Source organism: Chelonus insularis, unplaced genomic scaffold, assembly GCF_013357705.1.
Source record: "Chelonus insularis isolate UGA/USDA-ARS -01 unplaced genomic scaffold, ASM1335770v1 contig_323_pilon, whole genome shotgun sequence".
Classification (NCBI taxonomy): Eukaryota; Metazoa; Arthropoda; class Insecta; order Hymenoptera; family Braconidae; genus Chelonus; species Chelonus insularis.
In genome coordinates, this window is record NW_023276493.1 from 263,634 (window position 1) to 285,534 (window position 21,901).

At 29.1% G+C, this 21,901-nt stretch overlaps 4 protein-coding genes across 5 annotated transcripts; 3 read left to right on the top strand and 1 right to left on the bottom strand.

Annotated features, from left to right (window-relative positions):
• The first annotated feature begins 831 nt into the window (after positions 1-831).
• On the top strand, positions 832-9,464 carry LOC118065822 (GATA zinc finger domain-containing protein 14-like). Its single transcript, XM_035081342.1, has 5 exons — positions 832-952; positions 2,341-2,451; positions 2,519-4,375; positions 4,467-4,632; positions 4,971-9,464. The coding sequence occupies exons 1-5, from the start codon at positions 887-889 to the stop codon at positions 5,246-5,248; spliced, it is 2,478 nt and encodes an 825-aa protein (XP_034937233.1). The 5' UTR covers positions 832-886; the 3' UTR covers positions 5,249-9,464.
• Positions 9,465-11,817: 2,353 nt separating this feature from the next.
• On the top strand, positions 11,818-14,557 carry LOC118065770 (coiled-coil domain-containing protein 22 homolog). The gene is made up of 6 exons (XM_035081259.1): positions 11,818-12,084; positions 12,252-12,423; positions 12,503-12,797; positions 12,936-13,642; positions 13,717-14,157; positions 14,228-14,557. The coding sequence occupies exons 1-6, from the start codon at positions 12,035-12,037 to the stop codon at positions 14,345-14,347; spliced, it is 1,785 nt and encodes a 594-aa protein (XP_034937150.1). The 5' UTR covers positions 11,818-12,034; the 3' UTR covers positions 14,348-14,557.
• A 248-nt stretch (positions 14,558-14,805) lies between these two features.
• On the bottom strand, positions 14,806-16,865 carry LOC118065771 (uncharacterized). Its single transcript, XM_035081260.1, has 3 exons — positions 16,571-16,865; positions 15,226-16,399; positions 14,806-15,156 (listed from the first exon to the last, which is right to left on the bottom strand). The coding sequence occupies exons 2-3, from the start codon at positions 16,273-16,275 to the stop codon at positions 14,869-14,871; spliced, it is 1,338 nt and encodes a 445-aa protein (XP_034937151.1). The 5' UTR covers positions 16,276-16,399; positions 16,571-16,865; the 3' UTR covers positions 14,806-14,868.
• On the top strand, positions 16,744-21,858 carry Pfas (phosphoribosylformylglycinamidine synthase). Of its 2 annotated transcripts, none has more exons than XM_035081257.1 (3): positions 16,744-16,904; positions 17,685-21,510; positions 21,590-21,858. In XM_035081257.1, the coding sequence occupies exons 2-3, from the start codon at positions 17,721-17,723 to the stop codon at positions 21,763-21,765; spliced, it is 3,966 nt and encodes a 1,321-aa protein (XP_034937148.1). In that variant the 5' UTR covers positions 16,744-16,904; positions 17,685-17,720; the 3' UTR covers positions 21,766-21,858. The 2 variants fall into 2 exon arrangements, with proteins under 2 accessions (XP_034937148.1, XP_034937149.1); XM_035081258.1 differs by lacking the exon at positions 16,744-16,904 and adding an exon at positions 17,454-17,592.
• The last annotated feature ends 43 nt before the right edge of the window (positions 21,859-21,901 follow it).

The window sequence follows — 21,901 nt, forward strand, 5'->3', positions numbered from 1 at the left end:
TTATTTGTTCATAAAAATATCATTGTAAGAGATATTTGTTTTTGTAAATTTATTAATATAAACAACATTGCAATTAAAATTTCGTCTAGCTATTGTCAAAATAGATGAGACAAATGTTCATTATTCTAGGAATCTTAATCCGTTACAAAGTAGCAGGAATACTAAGAATTTTATAGACTTCATATATCATTAAAAAACTTATCTATTATTTTTTCGCGGAAATTTAACGAATAGTAAGACATAACTAAAGGAAACAAACTTTTTATTTTCTCGTCAGAAAAATTTATCATTTAAATTGGAGTTCTTTAAATTATCTAGTAATTCATTTAATCCTGAGTTATTAACTAGATTTATATGAAAAATTCTAAAATGACTGATAATATTCTTTTGTTTATTTAATAAAAACAGAATTCTTTTGTTTTTTCTCTATAACAAGAATGTGTTTTAAAAAACAAATGCCTACAATCTCCCTTAAGAATGTTTAAAAATATTGTTTCATTCTAGAATATTCAAATCAGCAGTTAGAAAAATTCAATTATTTTAAATGAATGCCTAATAATATAATTGAATATTTTTAATTGAATAAATTGGCAAAAAATTCATTAATATAAATAAAAAAAAAGGAATGAAGTACAACAAACATTAAGATAAAAAAAAAAATTATTATTCATAAAATCAGTAATGCAAATAATGGCAAAACATCTTAAAAAGCGCGGTAATAATTTTGTAAAAATAACGCAATCGGTAATGGAGATGGCGTGACCATGACCGCAGTTGACGGTGGGTGGTGTATGGGAGGAGAGGGTGGCTGACTTTAGCGCATGAGTCGCGAACAAGAGTCGCTAGTGAAACGGTAATGGCCAACATTGAAGTTTATTTCTGATAAATGGCTCTCTCTAAAGTGCAAAATTTTACCTCCATTCTCGGGAACAATGCTAGTGAAATCATTAAGGTACTCCAATGCTTAAATGATATCTAATCGTTTAACTATATCCCCATATTGTTCATATATATATTTAAATTTTAACACTTTTTTGTTTATATATTCACCTTTCCCATTAACATCAATATTGCACATACATGTATCTCTTTTCCGAGTATTACTAGTTTAACACTACATCATACAATTTGACAAGAAAATTTTGCTTCCATTTTATTATTTAGCAACAGTAAATAGGTGGAATCTTTGACCTTTTTGTAAATGACATTATTTGAGTATCACTTTATTTTATGATTACAATCTTTCCGGAGACTTTATTTTACAACATTAAATATACATTGTAGAAGCTCAAAGAATGAAAGATTAAAAATAAATAAAAAATTGATTCGAAGAATATGTATTGTATATTGAATACAATCGTGACAGGTGTAACATGAAGATAATGATATATTAGAATTCACTGAGATGGCATCAATAAATCAGATTATTTAAACTCATGCTGTAAAGTATCGATTAAACTCAAAATTTAGCAATATAAAATTAGTTATTTGAATGTTAATACAAAATATTCTACTTAAATCAATTAAAAAATTTCACTATACATATTTAATTGATAAATAATGGTATGTTGAATAAATAAATAGTTATTATTTGTAATGAGTCTAAGCTAGAAATTACATTGAAAAATATTATAAAGCAAGAACGTAGCGTGTCTTGAGAGATTTTTCGAATCTTTTAATTCAACATACGAAATTCGTTATGAAAGCCCGTAGTATATTTAACGCTATTAAATATATGAGTCTATTCAATGTACTCAAAACAGCAACAAAACTCGGATAAGAGAGAGAAAAACACAACGGTGACATTATGACACTATTATTCTTGAGAATTATCCAGATCTACACACATCAAGACATAGACTGCGATGGACGTAAGAAGGGCCTTTTGGTCGCAAACATCTCATGTGTTTTAGAATATTTTCAATTATCTGAAAATCCATTATAAAATCTACCAGGACAACACTTCTCTCTCCTTCCTCTTATCAATGTCAGAGGCTTACGAAAAAAATGGGTATATGCGGGATGGACAGCCCGTTTTTAATTGCTCCGAAATACTAACATTAACATTTAATAGTTATTACTTTATGAAAATTGGATGGATAGGTACGTTTCCTCCTCCATTTAATTGCTTCCTCTCTTTTTTTCCTCCCCATCAATTTATCACCGCTTCTCCCAGCATTCATCAATATAATTTTTGCCTAGAAACTCTATCTGTCATTTATTGACAGTGAATTTAATAGTTGTTAATTTCAAACTAGTAAATTATCACTCACGTAAACATTGTAAAACTCTATTTTAATTTTATTGCTTTTTTCGGTTGACCAATATATTTCTTTGCAGCTTGAAAGTGGTATCAATATGTACGACTCACCAGGAAATTTAGCGGATAACAGATGCAATGAGTACAATCCATGGAGTTACGATTTAATGAATAGAAATACAAATCATAAGGTCAGTTCTAATAATTAAATATACATTTTCTATAAGACATCATTTAACTTTTTTTCCACTAATTTAGATGCCTCTTGATGATGAAGAGACTCAAGATTTGAATAATTCAATGGTAAACGATTTAGTATCAAAAATTTTAGATGACGAGCCAATTATCAACGAGCAAGCATGTTACATCAATCATTACAATGGTAATTCTGTTTACTCTCAAAGAGAAATAGATAATTATCATATAAAATCTAACGGCAATTATCATGCAAATTATGTAAATAACAATGCTAATGAATCATTTAATCAAACATTACCGAATTATCAAAAACCGAATTTATTTGGACAAGAAATCGACAGCCAATACAAACGTGATTTAATTGACGTTTACAATGGTTTAGAAGATTTATGTCTGAACGATTATGCGATTAGGAATGATCGACGAAATGATTATCCAAATCATAAAACAATTGATTCAATGAAAAAAGTGATTAATTCTAACGATTACTCCATTAATTATAATCCAGTCAACGATATGCCACGCTTTAATTGCGATTTACCACAGCCTACTAATAATTGGAACGAGACTTTAAATTCTGATTACAACGATGATATTTTTGAGAATTATTCACGACTTCCGACTCCAAATAATTTTGATCTTAACTTTAATACAATTATGCCGCCACTGCACGAGCCGGAGATTCTACAAACTGATATGAGCACAAATCTAGCGACTTCCGCACACATGGCGCCATTAATGAATACACACGATACTTACAATGCTATTAATTGTACCAGTTATCATCGTCCAGGCTCTGCTATGACTGATTTCAGTGGTGATTCTGGATTTCTATCTAATTCTTCACATCAGCATTATTCTCCAGCAGATTCTACACTTCAACAAAACTTTGTTAATAATTATCAACGAAACTACGAAGAAATTCATCAGAATTCTATATTAAATGCTGTTAATCTACAAATGCCTCAACAAAACTTGGTTTCAGGCCGTGGATTCAGGGTAGAATCAAAGCAATTTGATCAGAATTATAAATCATTACTTTTAAATCGTAATCCTGGGCTGAACGAGTATGCTGGAGTAAAGATAGAAACGAATGATCCAAACTCTTATATGCTCAATCAAAAAATTGATGAAAATTTAATGAAAATGCTAAGTCCCCAGCTCAAAACTAAAGAATCTTTAAGATACAACTCTAAAAATAGTCAAAATTCTTCTACAATGGACCAAATGAAATTTAATTATCAAATTGACCCTAACTATCAACGATTCACTGCCAGTAACAGCGAGAATCTCAAGAGTCTATCACAAACTCACGTTTCTTCACCTCCTCCTTACTATACTAATGGTGTTAAGAGGCTCAACTCTGGATGTAGCTATCCAATAGATACCTATGAACGCACTCCTGATATTAACTTTACTTCCAATAATCATCTTGCTCATCAGATAGCACGAGCTTCCATGGATTCTAATGTCTTCAATCAAATTATGTTGAAACAGCAACAGCAACTCCATAGGATCCCGCTTGCTCCAGATGTACTTTTAAACGCAAGATTAATGCGAGGAATTGGCACTGGAGCAGCTGGAAATGTTTTTTCAGCAGTTCCACTTTCTTCTTTGCATTCCGTTTCTGTTTTAACTGGAGCTTTTGGGCCTCGTGTTAATGTAAAATCTTCAAGACGTGCTGGACCTTCTTCGGTATTACATTTGAGGCTGGAGCAGACTTTTGACCAATTTAAACAACTAGAAAAAGAAAGAAAAAAATGTGAAGCAGGTTTAGCAGCTCATTTTCCCGGTAAACGTGTCACCAGTGCTAATAATATTCCTATCCCGAGGCTTCAAGGGAATCCCTCGCGTGCTGATAGGCTTATTATTGATCATTTGAGAGAGCATGCTCGTGTAATAACTCTTATTGCTAAGGTAAAATTGACTTTTATTGTTTTTTTTATGTAATATCACTAATTTATTTGATTGTAACATATGAAATAACTTTTTGTATATCCTTTTGAAGATGGAACATCTCAGAGGAGTCAATATGAGTGAGAGAGTTCACAAAGCAATGGAAATTTGGTTGGAATCTATTAAATTTGTGCAGGAGTGTAGAAAAAAGGAAATTACTCATGCTTCGAAACGACAAAAAGAAAACCCTCATTGCACTTCTATTCATGATGACAAAGGTATAATTTAATAAAAATTATTTAAAAATAGGTAAAATTGTTGGAAAATATTCATTTAACTTTGAGAAAATAACATATAAAATTATGTAAACAGAATTTTTTTTCGATTTCTGAGATACATTTTGTATGAATGTCAATCAAAAAGTTATGTAGCTCAGAAATGATTAAATTTTTATTAAAGTCCGAACTATTTTCTAGCCATTTATTGAATAATGTAATTTTTTTATTTTAAAATTATTCAAGTCACTTTAGAAAAGTTTTATAAATTCGAAAAATTTTTATCTTTCTCATAATTTATTGATGAGAATAATAAAATAAATAATAATAATTTTTTCAAGATATTCTGGTGCTGGCAAACAGTATTCGCGAACTGACAAAAGCCTCACGTCTCGCAAGGACAGCTATGTTTAATGCCATGCAAGCGACGCTACTTCATGACAAAGATTTTGAGAAAAAAATAATTGACACTTCAAAAGATGTTGCGTTACTTCTAGTCGACAAAGAAGAAGACATAGAATCATCAAACGTTGCTGACAACACCGAAAATAACTTAGGTAACTGTTCAACAACATCGACATCAATACTAGCAAGTAATATTAATAATAATAGTACTTAGCAAAATTCCTTTTTAATCTGCGCACCAATGATTAATCGACAAACAAATGTCAGCTCAATCTACTCACCGTTGCGTCCACTCTGGGAACAGTAATGTTCAAGCTTAAAAATACTTTTAACGTAAAGTAAAAAATACTAGTTCACTTAAAGAATCTTTAAAAATTAATTGTTTCTCTTTTTAGTCTATAATACCTCAAAACGAGTATTAGTTGGTGCTATAAGCAAGCATCCGACTCGCGAAGATGCACAAAGTAATCTTCCAATCAATAATAAATAGGTACATAATTGGAGGAAAATGTCTTTTATTAAAAAAAAAATAACCACTTACCAGAAATCTGGAAAAATTTATCGAAAGTAAACTGTTGTCTGAAATTGATTAATAGAGATTTAGAATGAAAAGTTATTGATAGCTGAGAGCTTCTTTAGTAAAAGAAGACAAAAAATATTATTAAATATACCAAGCCGGTGTGTTTTCGTACTTGTCTTGTGATCTTCCTAGAGAAAAGCTGCTACTTAGTCAAGGTGGAGAGAATATGAATATATGTTGCGTTATTATTATGAGTGCAATCACATTGACTGAAGAATTTTAGGCACTATTAAGTTTTATTTGTTTAGAATAGTTGAGTGTGGCCTTCCTCATTACCACTTGCGTGCGTGTGAGTGTCATCAAAACTTAGATAATTAGATTTTCAGACAGAAATCGTATTGATGAATGCTGGGAGAAGCGGTGATAAATTGATGGGGAGGAAAAAAAGAGAGGAAGCAATTAAATGGAGGAGGAAACGTACCTATCCATCCAATTTTCATAAAGTAATAACTATTAAATGTTAATGTTAGTATTTCGGAGCAATTAAAAACGGGCTGTCCATCCCGCATATACCCATTTTTTTCGTAAGCCTCTGACATTGATAAGAGGGAGGAGAGAGAAGTGTTGTCCTGGTAGATTTTATAATGGATTTTCAGATAATTGAAAATATTCTAAAACACATGAGATGTTTGCGACCAAAAGGCCCTTCTTACGTCCATCGCAGTCTATGTCTTGATGTGTGTAGATCTGGATAATTCTCAAGAATAATAGTGTCATAATGTCACCGTTGTGTTTTTCTCTCTCTTATCCGAGTTTTGTTGCTGTTTTGAGTACATTGAATAGACTCATATATTTAATAGCGTTAAATATACTACGGGCTTTCATAACGAATTTCGTATGTTGAATTAAAAGATTCGAAAAATCTCCCAAGACACGCTACGTTCTTGCTTTATAATATTTTTCAATGTAATTTCTAGCTTAGAGTCATTACAAATAATAACTATTTATTTATTCAACATACCATTATTTATCAATTAAAAATTCAGAGTAGCATTCTCTCTCTGCTTTATTTTAATGTTTTTCGGGCACATACACGATACTTGAAAAAATATTCACTACAACTGTGATAATTTCCAATGCCAACTACTGAATAGGAGCCTAAATAAATCATCGAATGTCAAATGGAACAAAAAATAACAATAGCTATTGAGTCTAATTTTAAATTGAATTCATGGTTGATAATCAAATTGACAACTTGTCGAATTCGATAATTAGAAATTGTTACTGTACTTAACTATTAATCAACAATTTTTCTTCTGAAAATGTCGCTAGATTTTCATAACAATGCTTTTAATAGCTATTCTAGTGCAGTTTTCGAGAATTTGTGTACAAATCAGTAAATGAATAACGTGCACGAGTTAGTCTATAGACATGCTAGTAAAAAATACTCGCGTACAGTTTTAGAAGTTAATAATTTAACAAAAAACAAAATGTTATAACAAATCATAACGACAATTAATAATTATTGCTATTATTTAATCATGAGAGAAAGGAAGAAATGTTAGATTTTGAATACAATTATTTATATATTAGAAACTTAATTTTAGTGAGGGAAAAGTGTTGATACGTGTCCGACAATCCTACTATTAAATTGCATGTGATATTTATGTGTATATCATATATGAAATGTAATAGATTTTACTGTCCCACTATAATAATCACGAAACAAGAGGAAAGAAAATGAAAAAAAAAATTATTACAAGCGATAAAGTGACAGAACTTTAATGATTAATTAGTTCATCAACGAAAACAAATACATCTGACAAAAAAGTATATAATAAAGTAAACGAACCAATAATGTCAATGCGAATATTAATTAAATAAAGAACAAATAATTTCAACTAAGCTGCATATCTGATGATAGCTGAAACTATTTAATCTAGTGGTTGTTAAAGAAATAATAAATCTTGTATCGTGTTGAGGGTGCAATTTATTCTTTCTTATTTTAATAATAATCCAATGGCGCTAAACAATGAAAAATAGTACTGATATCTAATATTTAAAAGAAAAACTCATAAATGAAGCTTTTACTAAATTTTAACTAAATTTTCAATAATATTGGAAATTAAAAAAAAAAATAGATTAAAACAAATTTCTAACCAGAATAATATGGTCTAACCATCAGCTTAATTTATTCTTTAAAATTCTAGGCCTTTTTCATGCTTTTCTACAAATTTTATAAAGTTCTAGAGATTCACAAATGACTTCCTATATAAAATCAAGTCCTGTAGATATTAAAGATGCTTTTTTACATTTTTCTAGTGGACTTTGAATCAACTTTAAATAATGCATTGATAGTTTCATCGTCTTCTATATATAATCTTGATTTATTTATCTAATAAACAATAGATGAGCTAGAATGGTTAGAATTAAGTTTTTTATATTTCGACTTATCAAAAAAATATTGCAAAACTGAAATTTACTCTTGATAATTGTCAGTTATGTAGTAACTAATGTTTGTAAACTCGTAATGTACATATCGATCGAGAAATTTCAATTAAAAACTATTTTGAATTATTCTTATTGCGATTTAAAAAGAAATTAGTAAAGATGATTAATTTGTGACATTATGATCGTTGTCTTTTTCGTGTGTGTGATTTTCGTATCAAGAATATTTATAAAAGTAGAAATCACAAAAAATTTGAACGATTAGGTAACAAAAATTATTGAAAAATGTACTTGTTTTCTTATTCTTGATGACTTTTTTAAGCTTCCACGTAGTTGCAACTTTATAGATGGCTCAATGTGAAATTTCAAAGTCTGGTATTTATGAATAGCTATATTACCGTTGAATATAACAATAATATTATTAGTAACAATGAAAAAACTAAATACCAATAATAAATATTCAGTGACTATCATATAAAGAAATAATGAGAAATAAACAAAACATATGAAATAGAAAAATATTCAGAAAAGTTTTAGATTAATGTAGACTGGGTTTTTAATATATCGTAGTCTGAGGTAAGAAGCACGTGTAAGTCGTTAAAAAAGAACCATATAAAAAATGACTTATATTGATAAATAATTGATAATTTTGTTACTTTTAAATACTTTATGTCGATTAATCAGTGATGAATGATCAATAATTCATGTTAATAGATGATTTGATAATTAATTAATCATTAAACAAATGCACGATTTATGATTTTTCAAATTTTCAGACCAATAATCAAATAATTGTTGATAATTATAATAAAAATTTAACTTTTTTATGTAAAAATTGGACAAATTGCAGCGAGAATTGAATCATTATTATTAATTAATTAACGGAATAACTACAAAGGTTAATTATTGATATTTAATATAAACTAAGATTGAAAACCCCAAGGAGGATTTTTAATTCTAAATCTATTGTTGTTTAAGATGCCAATAATTCTGTTTAATGAAAAGTAACAAAAGTATGACGCTTTGCATTTTATCAAATACATTTTATACAGGAATGACAGTAATATACTTAGACTGATTAAATTTTAGCTAAAAAATTTTTCTAAATTCATAACGGAAAACTACTAATGTGAATACGTTAATTAATTGTATATAAAGTTCTTTTAAAATTATTATCAAATGTTTAAAAATTTTTGATTTGATTCTTAGTGTTGGTATCGATTTGATTAAATTAATCGATAATTTTTCCAACGTATTTTTTTAGTTATGTTAATTTATTATAAACTAAAAAATCCTCATTGAAATTTACTATAAAACAATTTTTACTGCTCGTATTAAATAAACAAACAAGCCTGTTTTTTATGAAAGTAGACAATCTAGGTGTGAACTTATAATATTAATATGTAGACTGCATTATTTTTTTTTTTTTGAATTTCTAATTTTGTATTGAATATGTAAAGATATCTTTTTAGTGAGAGAAGATGAAGATTGTTTATATATCATATCATCTTCAATGTGTTCCTAAAATTGTCTAGAACAATATTATTTTCCTGTAAAAGTTTTTTGTGAAATGAACAAAAAAAAAGTTCGTAGAAAGTTCCAGAAATATTTGAAAGATTACAAGTTTTCTAAATAAAAAATACTATAATTTTTTATTAATATATAAAATACGTTTTATAAGATTTTCTACTTCAATACTTCGAAAAAAATGGAAATTTTTTAATACTTTACAGAATAAAGAAAGATCTTCTTTAAAAAATTAAATTCAGATAGTTATAAAAATATTTATATTCTATCTATATTTATGATAACTATCAAAAATAAAAACATTAATTCTTCATTAACTCAATTGTAAGATATAAAGAAAAAAACTTTCAAATCACATTCTGGAGCATTTTACACAAACTATAAACCATTTTCTAACATTAACAATTTTACATAATAAGAAAATTGATTCTAAAAACAAACAAATTTTATAAATCATGTTCTAGACTTTTCTTACATATACAAATCTCAAACTCAATCGATTTATGTATCCTAATTATTAACTTTTTTTCCTTTCTCTCTCTCTCTCTCGAAAAAAAATAGAATCTAATCACTGAAAAAAACTGTTTTATGCAAAATAATCATATAATTGTTTTATTGGACATTAATAAATGTACGTAATCAATAATGTGTATCGTTAAATGGGCTGTGGTAAAAAATACCTTTATATACTCTGTATGCGTGTGACCAAAATCCCTACTATGTAAAACAATTCTGCTTTTTGAAGTACTAACTAAAAAATGACTAGATAATGAACAATTAATGTGTGACTTGTAGTTTACGAAAGCCCTTTTATTAATTCAAGAAGCGAGTAGGGAAAATATCCTATCATACAACGATTATCGCAAAAACCGTACCTAATAATGTAGAATTAATAATAATTGTCAATAATTATAAAGATAAAAATTATTAAACAAAAATTAATGTACCTACCGTGCTTCTTACAGTACGCACGAAAAGAGATTATAATAAGAGTGATAGATGATTAAGGCTGGTTCGCTTAATGCTTTAATCTGTAATTATAAATATAACATGACTTATTTAATTTATATTATTGCAAAAAAATTGCATTTTGTTCAATAGATGATAATTTGTAATGCAAATATTATATTATTTAATTGTATTATTATTGAGATGAAAGAAGTGTTAGATTTTGCTCAAATGAATAACAGAACGCTTGAAAGTAGTTTCATATAGACTGTCCACATTATCATTTTAGTCCAACAAAAATTTTTTTTATTTGAAAACAGAAAATAGAAAAAATCTTCATAAATTGTCAAATGAATTCAGAATTTCATGGTTTTCTCTTATTTCTTGATACTTTTTAATTGTAATATTCAATTTTATAATTATTTGAAAGGTCATAAAGTGAAGAGAGAGCCAAGAAAAACTGATAAATAATTAATGTTTATTTTTTATTAACAATTTTGAATTTTTACATTGAAATATACAGTATGTGAACTTGAAAAAATTACAATGGTATACCATGTAATACTTTATCACACTTATTATTGTCAATTGATACATTTTCTACAATTCCTAAATATCAAAAATATTGAAGGAATTTTCAAATAATGCAATGAATTATCCATGTAGTGTGATTCAGTATGTAAAGAATAAACTATCAATTTTTTAAAGCTACTTATAAATATGAAAAAAAGTGCTCTCTCAAGAGACTAAAATATCTGATTGTACGACTATTAATGTTATTATTATAGTTATTATATATGTGAAAAAAGGGTGTTTCCAATCATATTGACTGTAATATTGCGAATTAGATGCCGTTTGTTTGGATTTATGTGGCTACTTTATTACCAAGTGAAAATTTTTCTTTTTTATTTTAAATACAAGTCGATTTTATGTATGTATATTTTAACAAACAGAAACAAACCTGCTAACGGCTGCTAATTGCATTCTATTCCAAGTGTCCTTTCAATGTAAAATGTTTATTCGCAATAAATGTTACCTTTCATGTTTGAAATTATTTATTGTTTCCGTTAAAATAATTTACTCCTTATAAAATTATCCCTATCAATCCTCTGATAAATTTAGTCATAAATGAGAGAAAATAATATTAAATTATTTATAAAATTAAGAACATAACATCAAGACAATTAAATTATTTTTTATTTTCTATCATATCGCGCCACTGTTCTTTCGTCTCAGTTAGTTAATGCGGAATCCTATTTATTGACAATCATGGATGGCACAGCCATAGCCCAAAAATTATATTACCTTCATAAGCCTGCAATTTTTAATAGGAGTCACTTGTTTGCTTTAATTTTGCAAAAACTTCTGTGAATTTTTTTAATCACATCAAGTCTTTACTTCTTAGTATCAAATACATACACACGCGTGAAAAAATATAAAAATTTTCCCATGCCTGTAAATAAAATTGATCAAAAAATACATCGAATGAATTATTTTTTGTCAAAAAATTTTTTTATTAATCAAGAAAAGTTATTTAAATAAAATCTTCTCTTTAAAATGGAGGAAGTTGATAATATTATTATTCATACATTGAAACAAATTGGTTGGTGAGTAATATTTATATCAACAATATGAATATTTATAATAAAAATTGTTTTATTTTAATATAAAAATTATTAATCTGATTAGGTGAAATTAGTTGATTTTTTTTTAATAATTCACCATCCATTTCTCTTCATCTCTGTATAGTTCATCACATGTTTTTAAATTCTAGTGACATCGATGATAATATCACAAATATGGGCGGATTCAGTACAGAATTGGTGGTAGAAGCTACTGTAAGATGTTTAGAAATAATTCGCCCAGGCCTAGAATTATCAAGATCGTTTCCCGAGAATATGGCAGCTAAATTTCGAATGGCTTCAAATCTTGCTCAAATTTGTTCAGTAAGAAACAAACAAAATTACACATATTTCCAGGAACAGTACAACGTTTTCTTCATTAAACCTCATGTTTTACCATCAGGAGCTTGGATATCGTGGAGATATTGGGATCCAAACTTTCCTTTATAGCTCAGAAGCAGACTTAAGAAGAGTTTTCATGTTTTTATTAGAAAAATTACCAAAAGAAAGTGATAAAGAAGTACATGAAACATTAAGTAAACTTGAGGAATTGGAAAGATCAATTGCTGGTATTCTTGCAGTGCAATTAAGCAAACCTTGGTTGCCTCATTATTGTCATAAGTCATCGAGTGGAGGATACACAAAGATGCCTTATACCTCTGTGAAGCTTGAAGAAACTTTAATAGATACTAAAGACGGTAAATTCAAAATAATTGAATAAAATTGATAAAAAAAAGTTGTTTAAATTTTAATCATCTTTGTTGATATATTTTTTTATGTCTACAGGATCTAAAAAAATTACTTAAGAGTTTTATGATTTATTTTTATATTTTTAGAAACCTTAAATGAATATCAAACAAGATACCAACCATCAATATGCGATCAGCTGACAAATCCAGAGACACTTTTGCCTTCAATTATTTCTCATCAAGCTAGACTTTTACATTCCAAACCGCTAGATCTGTCAGAACGAATAAAATTCCTGAATGATTTTAAAAAATCAGAAGATAATAATAAACAAACAATTAGTTTTAATGAAACAAGACTGATGAGTAGGTTCTTATTAAATGAAAGACTTGAAAGTACTCCAGAACCCTCCAAAAGTGAAGAAAAAAATACAAATGAGGAAGAAGTATCAAAATTATCATCTGATATATCAAAATTAGCTGTAGAAACGTCTGAAGAGAATAAAGAAGAAATGGAGAATGTAAAAATTGAACAAATGAAAACAGATTGCGAGAATTTACGCAGTCAAATTGAAGTCTTACAAAGTGAGATAAAACAATTATCAGTAGAGTTGACAGAAAAAATGGCTCAACAACAAGAAGAACAGAAGAAAATGCAAGAGTTAGAAACTGAAAGAAATATTGATGCTAAAATATATGAATTAATGAAAGACCCAGATAATAGTGTAGAAAAGTTAGAGGAAGCAGTTGAAGCTGAAAAAAATAAACTTATTAATTTAGCAACTCAATGGGAAAAACATCGTGTTCCCTTAATAAAACAGTATAGAGATGAAAGAGAAAAATATTTTGCCAAAACTGTAAGTATAAAAAACAAATATATTTGTTCTCCGAGTAATTTATTAATATTACTCAAGTAAAAATTCGTTTTCAGAGTACAAGTCAAAAAAAATTAGACGAATTACGTCAGTTAAGAGAAAAAGAAAAAGAATTACTAGAAGAATGTCAACAAAAAGACCAGCAATATTACCAATTAATGTCTGAAGTAGCAAAACTTCCCAAAGATGTTAATAGATCTGCTTATACTCAAAGAATATTAGAGATAATTAATAATGTACGTAAACAAAAGGATGAAATAAATAAAGTTTTGGGAGATACTCGAGAAATACAAAAAGAAATAAATGTTTTGACTGGAAAATTAGAAAGATCGTTCACCGTTGTTGATGAAATGATTTTCAGAGATGCTAAAAATAATGAAGCTTCTCGAAAAGCGTACAAATTATTGGCAACATTACATTCTGATTGTAGTGAGCTTGTCAAATTAGTAGAAGAAACAGGAGCAACTATGCGAGAGATTCGTGATTTAGAAGAACAAGTGAGCTTTACAATTATTAATATTTACTATTTATTAAAATATTTACTAAATTTTTTGTTTTAATTTATAGATTGATGCAGAATCTGCGAAGAACATTGAAGCGAATTTAGAAAGAATTACTGCAGATTTAGAACAAATGAGACAAGAGACTGCATCATTAACAGCACAACTAGCCAATAAAAAATTATGATTAGTCACTAAAAAATTATTAACGGCTCATATTGTTATTAGAAGTTGCCGAAATATTTAAAATATCTCATAAAAATATTTATCTCAAAATAAGAGAGGATCAAAATAATACATCACAAATAATAAACATAGCCAATGATGCTAATTTAAAACTTTTTTTAAACTTGTTATATAGAATAAATGCAATCACATAAAATCATGTCAAGGTATAAATATTAAAAACTGTAAATAAAATATTGTAATTACATATTTTTATAAGTTTTACTCGATTTCACTTTTTATTGTGAACTAAAAATACTCTAAATCCAGTCATCATATAACGCTGAATTTTCGTAAATTATCATTTTTTATATCTAATAAAAAGATAATTATATATAAATTTGATTTATAAAAAATTACATTTCATTATAAGTCATATTATCTATGACAAAATGTGAAATTTACGAAAAGATGTTCATGTTTTTTAAAAAACAACGGATAATAATTTATTCATTTAAAAGTAAATGACTTAATTATATTCAATTATTTATTTTGTATCGCAGGCTTTGATGTAACATCAGGAGGAATATAATCCTCATCTAATATCGTTGCTTGTTCAACTGGGGGACCATAAACTTCCTCTTCCCACTTCAATTTCTTCTCAATTTGAAGTTCCAGTTTTTCCTCATTTTCATAGAATGTTAGAAGTCTTTCACGTTTTGCTAAATCTTCTTTTATTTCTTTTATTTGTGCGAGCCTTTTCTCTTTATCTAGTTCTTTCAATTGAGCAGTTAATACTGCCATTCGTTTCTCATCCCATTGTTTGTAAATCTAAAACAACAGGTTAAAAAAAGCATACAATCATAATAAATAATCTAAAAATATTAATTATTTACTTACAGACAGCTGATGTTCAATATCTTTTGCTGTACGAGTTTCTACTGCTTCTTTGATTTTCATCTCTATTTCTTCCATAATACTTCCATCTTTTAAACTACATTTTTCCAGCTCTTTTATTTTTTCTTGGAGAACTTTAACATTATCGTTGATTTTTTCTTCAGGAATTGCATCTAATTCTTTATTAATCAACGGTAAAGTATCTTTGAAAATAACTTCCTTGGTAGAATTTTGAATCCAATGATCAATTAATTTTACAGCTTCATCGTATTTTTCATGTAAAATAAAACCACGAAGCATACAAGTACGACCTAGAGGAGTATCTTTGTAATATTTGCCAAAAAATACTAGAGTTTTTCCAACTAAATGTTTAGGCTCTCTGAGATCAAAATGATCATCAAAGAAAGGGTTTCTTAAATAAAACACTCGAATTTTAGTCTTTTCATCATCAGGAATTTCAGGTTCTGGTGGAGGTAGTACCCAAGCATCAGGATTTTCTAAAAATTTATAACAACTATAAACAGCCAAAGCATTACAAATTGGATGATCATTATCTTCTTGAAGCATCAAAAATGTTGCTACTTTAGCTGCTGATACATAATCTTGAGCTTTAATAAACTTATCCATCATAAGATTATAGCACAAGTGATCTGGAAAAATACCATAGTTTAAACGATCATCTAGAATATGTAAAAGAGTTTCTGTATCATTGCAATCTAGTAAATATCGTATGATTGCGTGATGAGTAGAGTCAAAAGTATCTGAAGTATTAGCAGTCATTCGAAAACGATGAAGAACATTAATTGTTTCATCCACCGAATCAATATGATTGACTGTATTCGCATAGATATCAACATCAATTGCTCCAAGTTTTCCTGTTGTCTGTAATCTTGAGTCAATTTCAATGAAAAAATCACGTGGTTTTATTTTACTCAAGATAGGAGATTGTAAACGTTGATTCCATGCTTCTGTACAGCTGTAAGATTCAGTTAAAAATGTCCTAGTCAATCTTAAACACTGTTTTAGATGTAGAAGAGATCGAGTGCTCCACATGGTTGTAAATTAAAAAATAATTATTTCTCTTTAAATAACAATGTCTAACTTCAATTATTGATTGTTATTATTGAAAGAATCTATTATCACAATCAAGCATGGTCTTTATTTTACGATTTTGTTCCTATAAAATAAAAACGAGTATGAGGTTATGTTCTACAAAATTTGATATATAAATGTCTATTTACAAAGTAAATGATAAGGACAAGTATTGATGATTGAAAAAAATTAAAAATCAAGAATAAATGAAGTAATTTGTAAGTTATTAATTCTTAAAATAAATGTTAATACATACTTTTTTAGTTTTAATAAATACCGGATTGTTTTGATCTTGTTTACCTATTTCTCATAGTTTCCTATTACATTCTACGATGTATGTATAAAAGAAAGAGAAACGTTTTTATTGGTCTTTTTTTGGGATGGTTTAAACATGAAAGCCAATCACCAAGTTGCCGGAAAGAGCCGATGATAGCAAAATCATCCTCTCAGATGTATATATATTATTTACAAATGCTTGGTTTTAATGTAACAATCAGGATATTTATAAGATATTTTAATTAGTCTCTCGTGTTTGTTAGACACTAGAAATTAGTAAATTTGTAGATTGATTTTTTTTGTTAAAATTTGAGGTAAGTGTGACACTACTGGTAACTTCCTACTTACGTTATGCTCATTTCAAGTAAACGAAAATATTTTCAGTACACGTGTTTTTTGACAACACGTGTCTGCCCAAGCAATAAATGAAGCTGTACATATTTAGATTGTATAAAATATTTATAATTCTTTATTTATATCAATAATAGCTATAGGAGAATTTTTAACAATTAAAATAACAACACAGGGCAATATTTAAAATGATAATTAATATTTAAGTGCTGATAATGAATTAATTTTAATCAAACAGTTGCAGCTACCAAGTACTTATTTTTTTGTTATTTAAATGTTTGTCATTTTTATACACATACTATTTACATGAAAAAAATTCTGACACCATAAATTTACGCATGGAAAATTCCAAGCTAATTGATCAAGATCAATTCTATATTTGTAGACCTGTGTAAGTTATTTATGACGTAGCTAATCTTTGAACTTTTGAACTGAACATCAAAATACTTTTCATCATACTTTAACTTGTTTTACAATTAAGCAATCAAGATATGTGATTATTACATTCTTTCATCATCATTATATCATAAATTGATGATGAACAAATCTTAACAAACATGAAAAGAATTCATTGCACTTGAAAGTTGATATTGAAGTGTTTGTGAACTGGAGAAATTAATTTTTCAAATTTTTTAAGAATATTTTCTTCAAGTAATATTTTTGCAAAAATTAATTATAAATATTTCTTTAATAATTAGAACAATTTTTATTCTAATGTTAATTATAATGTATTAAATTTTCAGATATACATTGATTAATTCATCATTTTAGTTATCAACATGGTCATCTACAGATTTTTTAAATCTCCGGGCTTACTAACAGGAAAGCTATCATCAAAGCTAGAAGCAATCTCCCAAATTTCACCATTAATCAGCGACCTGGAATCAGAGTTATGCTATTATATCGAAAGCTCATCACCACTAACAGATAAAGAATTGGATATAATTAAGTTTGTACTCAATTCACCATTCAAATCTTCAGACTTTCAAGTTTCAAGCAATTTGAACCCATCAAAGCATGATTTAATAATCGAAATAGGACCAAGATTAAATTTTTCAACAGCATTTTCTAGTAACGCTGTGTCAATATTTAAATTCACGAAATTGGACAAAATATCTCGAGTCGAAGCAGCCACACGATACCTTGTAAAATGTCAAAATTCAATAAAAGGTGTTCTGGAAGAGCAAATAGTTAATGCTTTGCACGATAAAATGACAGAGTGCCGCTACTTAAAACCTCTGGAAACATTTGATCATGGTTTTAAACCAGAAAATTGGTACGAAGTTGATATATTAAAACATGGACGACAAGCTCTAGAGCAAGTAAGTGCAACATTAGGACTTGCATTTGATGATTGGGATCTAGATTATTATACTAATTTGTTTAAGAATGTTTTAAAAAGAAACCCAACTAGTGTGGAATGTTTTGATTTAGCTCAGTCTAATAGTGAACATAGTCGTCATTGGTTTTTTCGTGGAAAAATGATCATTGACGGTGAAGAACAACGAGAAACCCTGTTTAGCATGATCCAAGATACTCAAAGCTGGACAAACGGTAATAATGTAATCAAGTTTAGTGATAATAGTAGTGCTATTAAAGGTTTTCGAGCACGGACTATAATTCCAAGCCAAACCCATCAAGCTAGTAATTTTAAATTCGATGACATCGAACGACATTTGATTTTTACTGCTGAAACACACAACTTTCCGACTGGAGTAGCACCTTTTAGTGGAGCAACAACTGGAACAGGAGGAAGAATTCGAGATATTCAAGGTTGTGGACGTGGAGGTTATTATATTGCTGGAACTGCTGGATATTCTGTAGGAAATCTTCTGATTCCAGGCTATGATTTACCTTGGGAAGATAAAAATAGTTCATATCCATCTAATTTTGCTTCTCCTTTAGAAATAATTATTGAAGCAAGTAATGGAGCATCAGATTATGGTAATAAATTTGGAGAACCAGTTATTGGTGGTTTCGCTAGAACGTTTGGAATGACTTACAAAGAAACACGAACAGAATGGATTAAACCAATTATGTTCAGTGGAGGAGTGGGAATGGTAGATGCTGATATGACGAATAAATTAGTACCAGAAAAGGGGATGGAGGTGATTAAAATTGGTGGCCCTGTTTACAGAATCGGTGTAGGAGGTGGTGCAGCTTCTTCAGTTGTTGTCCAAGGCGACAATAAATCAGAACTTGATTTTGGAGCAGTTCAGAGAGGTGATCCAGAAATGGAGCAGAAATTAAACCGATTAATAAGAGCTTGTACAGAAATGGGATCCGTGAATCCAATACTTAGCATACATGACCAAGGTGCTGGAGGCAATGGTAATGTACTAAAAGAACTCGTAGAACCAGCTGGAGCTGTTATTTTTACTAAAAAGTTTGAACTTGGTGATCCTAGCATAAGCACGATGGAACTCTGGGGAGCAGAATATCAAGAAAATGATGCCATTTTATGTAAAGAACAGGATATTGATATCCTTAAGTCTATAGCAAATCGTGAAAAATGTCCAATTAATTTTGTTGGTAAAGTAACTGGATCAGGAAAAATTGTTTTATCTGAAGAAGCTGATTGTGATGCTTCTAAATATCTTCAAAATAATCAAAATACTAATATTAGACATCCTGTGGATTTAGATTTAGAGTTAGTACTCGGAAAAATGCCTCAAAAAGTGTTTAGAATGAATAGAGAAACTATAGTTCTTGAACCAGTTAAATTGCCAGCTAACTTAGATATCGGTAAAGCACTGGAGCGAGTGTTAAGATTGCCATCGGTTGCAAGCAAACGCTATTTAACAAATAAAGTTGATAGATGTGTAACTGGATTAATTGCTCAACAACAATGTGTTGGGCCCCTTCATACTCCTTTAGCTGATGTAGCTGTGACTGCTATATCTCATTTCTCATTGGAAGGAATTGCTACGTCAATTGGAGAACAGCCGATAAAAGGCATGGTTAATGTAGCTGCTGGAGCACGAATGACAGTAATTGAGGCAATTTCTAATATGGTTTTTGCTAAAATTAGTGATATTAAAGACATAAAATGCAGTGGAAATTGGATGTGGGCAGCTAAACTACCTGGAGAAGGTGCTAAATTATATGATGCATGCCGAGAAATGTGTATACTTATGAACAAGCTTGGAATTGCAATAGATGGTGGTAAAGATTCTCTCAGTATGGCTGCTAGAGTAAAAAATGACATAGTTAAATCACCTGGAACATTAGTCGTTTCTTGTTATGCGCCGTGTCCAAATATCAAACACGTTGTGACTCCAGATCTTAAGTATCCCAGTCAAGGTAAAAAAGGAGCACTAGTATTTGTTGATTTATCGCAAGGAAAAAGTCGAATTGGTGGAACTGCTCTTGCACAAGTGTTTAATCAACTTGGAGATAGTGTTCCTGATGTTGAAAATGCGGAATGCATAATAAGAGCTTTTAACGTAACCCAAAGACTGATATATTCAGGCTTAATTCTTGCTGGACATGATGTGAGTGATGGTGGACTGATTGTTTGTCTTTTGGAAATGGCTTTTGCTGGATTATGTGGTTTACAGATTGATGTAAAACATAAGTCATGTGATCCTATTAATATTCTTTTCGCTGAAGAAGTTGGATGGGTTTTAGAAGTAAATACGGATGATTTGGATCACGTTTTAAAAATGTTTGAAAACGACAAAGTGCCAGCATTTCATGTAGGATCATCTGAAGGGTTAGGAATGTCTTCTGAAATTATGATTAAAGTCAGAGGTGATCAACTTTTCAAATCACAGCTTTTGAAGATGATGAAAATGTGGGAAGAAACTAGTTATGAATTGGAAAAACGTCAAACTAATATTCAATGTGCAATGGAAGAATTTAATATGTTGGAAAATAGAAAGATTCCATGTTATAAATTGAATTTTAATCCTGATATTGTAGCTCCGATTGTCGAGCAAGCATATTTGCGCAGCCAAACTCGAGTCGCTGTTATCAGAGAAGAAGGAATTAATGGAGATCGAGAAATGGCTGCATCTCTGGCAAAAGTTGGTTTTGAAGTTTGGGACGTAACAATGCAGGATCTTTTGAAACAAGTTGTGACTTTGGATCATTTCCGAGGAGTTATTTTCCCTGGAGGATTTAGTTATGCTGATGTCTTAGGTTCTGCTAAAGGCTGGGCAGCTAGTTTACTTTTCCATCCACTTCTTCGCAAACAACTTGATGCTTTTGTTGAAAAACCAGACACCTTTAGTCTTGGTGTATGTAATGGATGTCAGTTAATGAGTCTACTTGGTTGGATTGGAAGCAAACAAAAGAATACTGATATTGTGTTAGATCATAATAAATCTGAGAGATTCGAATGTCGTTGGAGTACAGTAAAAATTGAAAAATCTCCAGCAATAATGCTTAAAGAAATGGAAGGAAGCATTTTAGGAGTGTGGATTGCACATGGAGAAGGCAGATTTACTTTTAAAAATGATCAAGTTCTCAAAGATTTAAAACAAAATAATTGCTTGGCAATTAAGTACACTGATGATGATGGAATTCCTACAGAAATTTATCCTATGAATCCAAATGGAAGTGTCGGTAAGTTTTATAAACATGAGTCTAATTACAGGTATTTAAAAAATTCGAAATGTCTAATTTGTTTAATAAAATTTTGTAGACGGTATTGCTGGAATATGTTCAGTCGATGGACGTCATCTAGCAATGATGCCACATCCAGAAAGATGCACAGACATGTGGCAATGGCCTTACATTCCTCCCAACTGGGAAAACCAATTCTCTCCATGGTTAAAAATGTTCGCAAATGCATTTACATGGTGTGAATCAAACAAATAAATTATTAAATTTATATTTTTTACTTTAATAAAATTTATAAATATTCTTATAATTTGTATAATATATATGTATAATAAATATTAATTTCAAATATTTTGTGTTAGTTCAACCATTACCACACATGAATAAATCAATA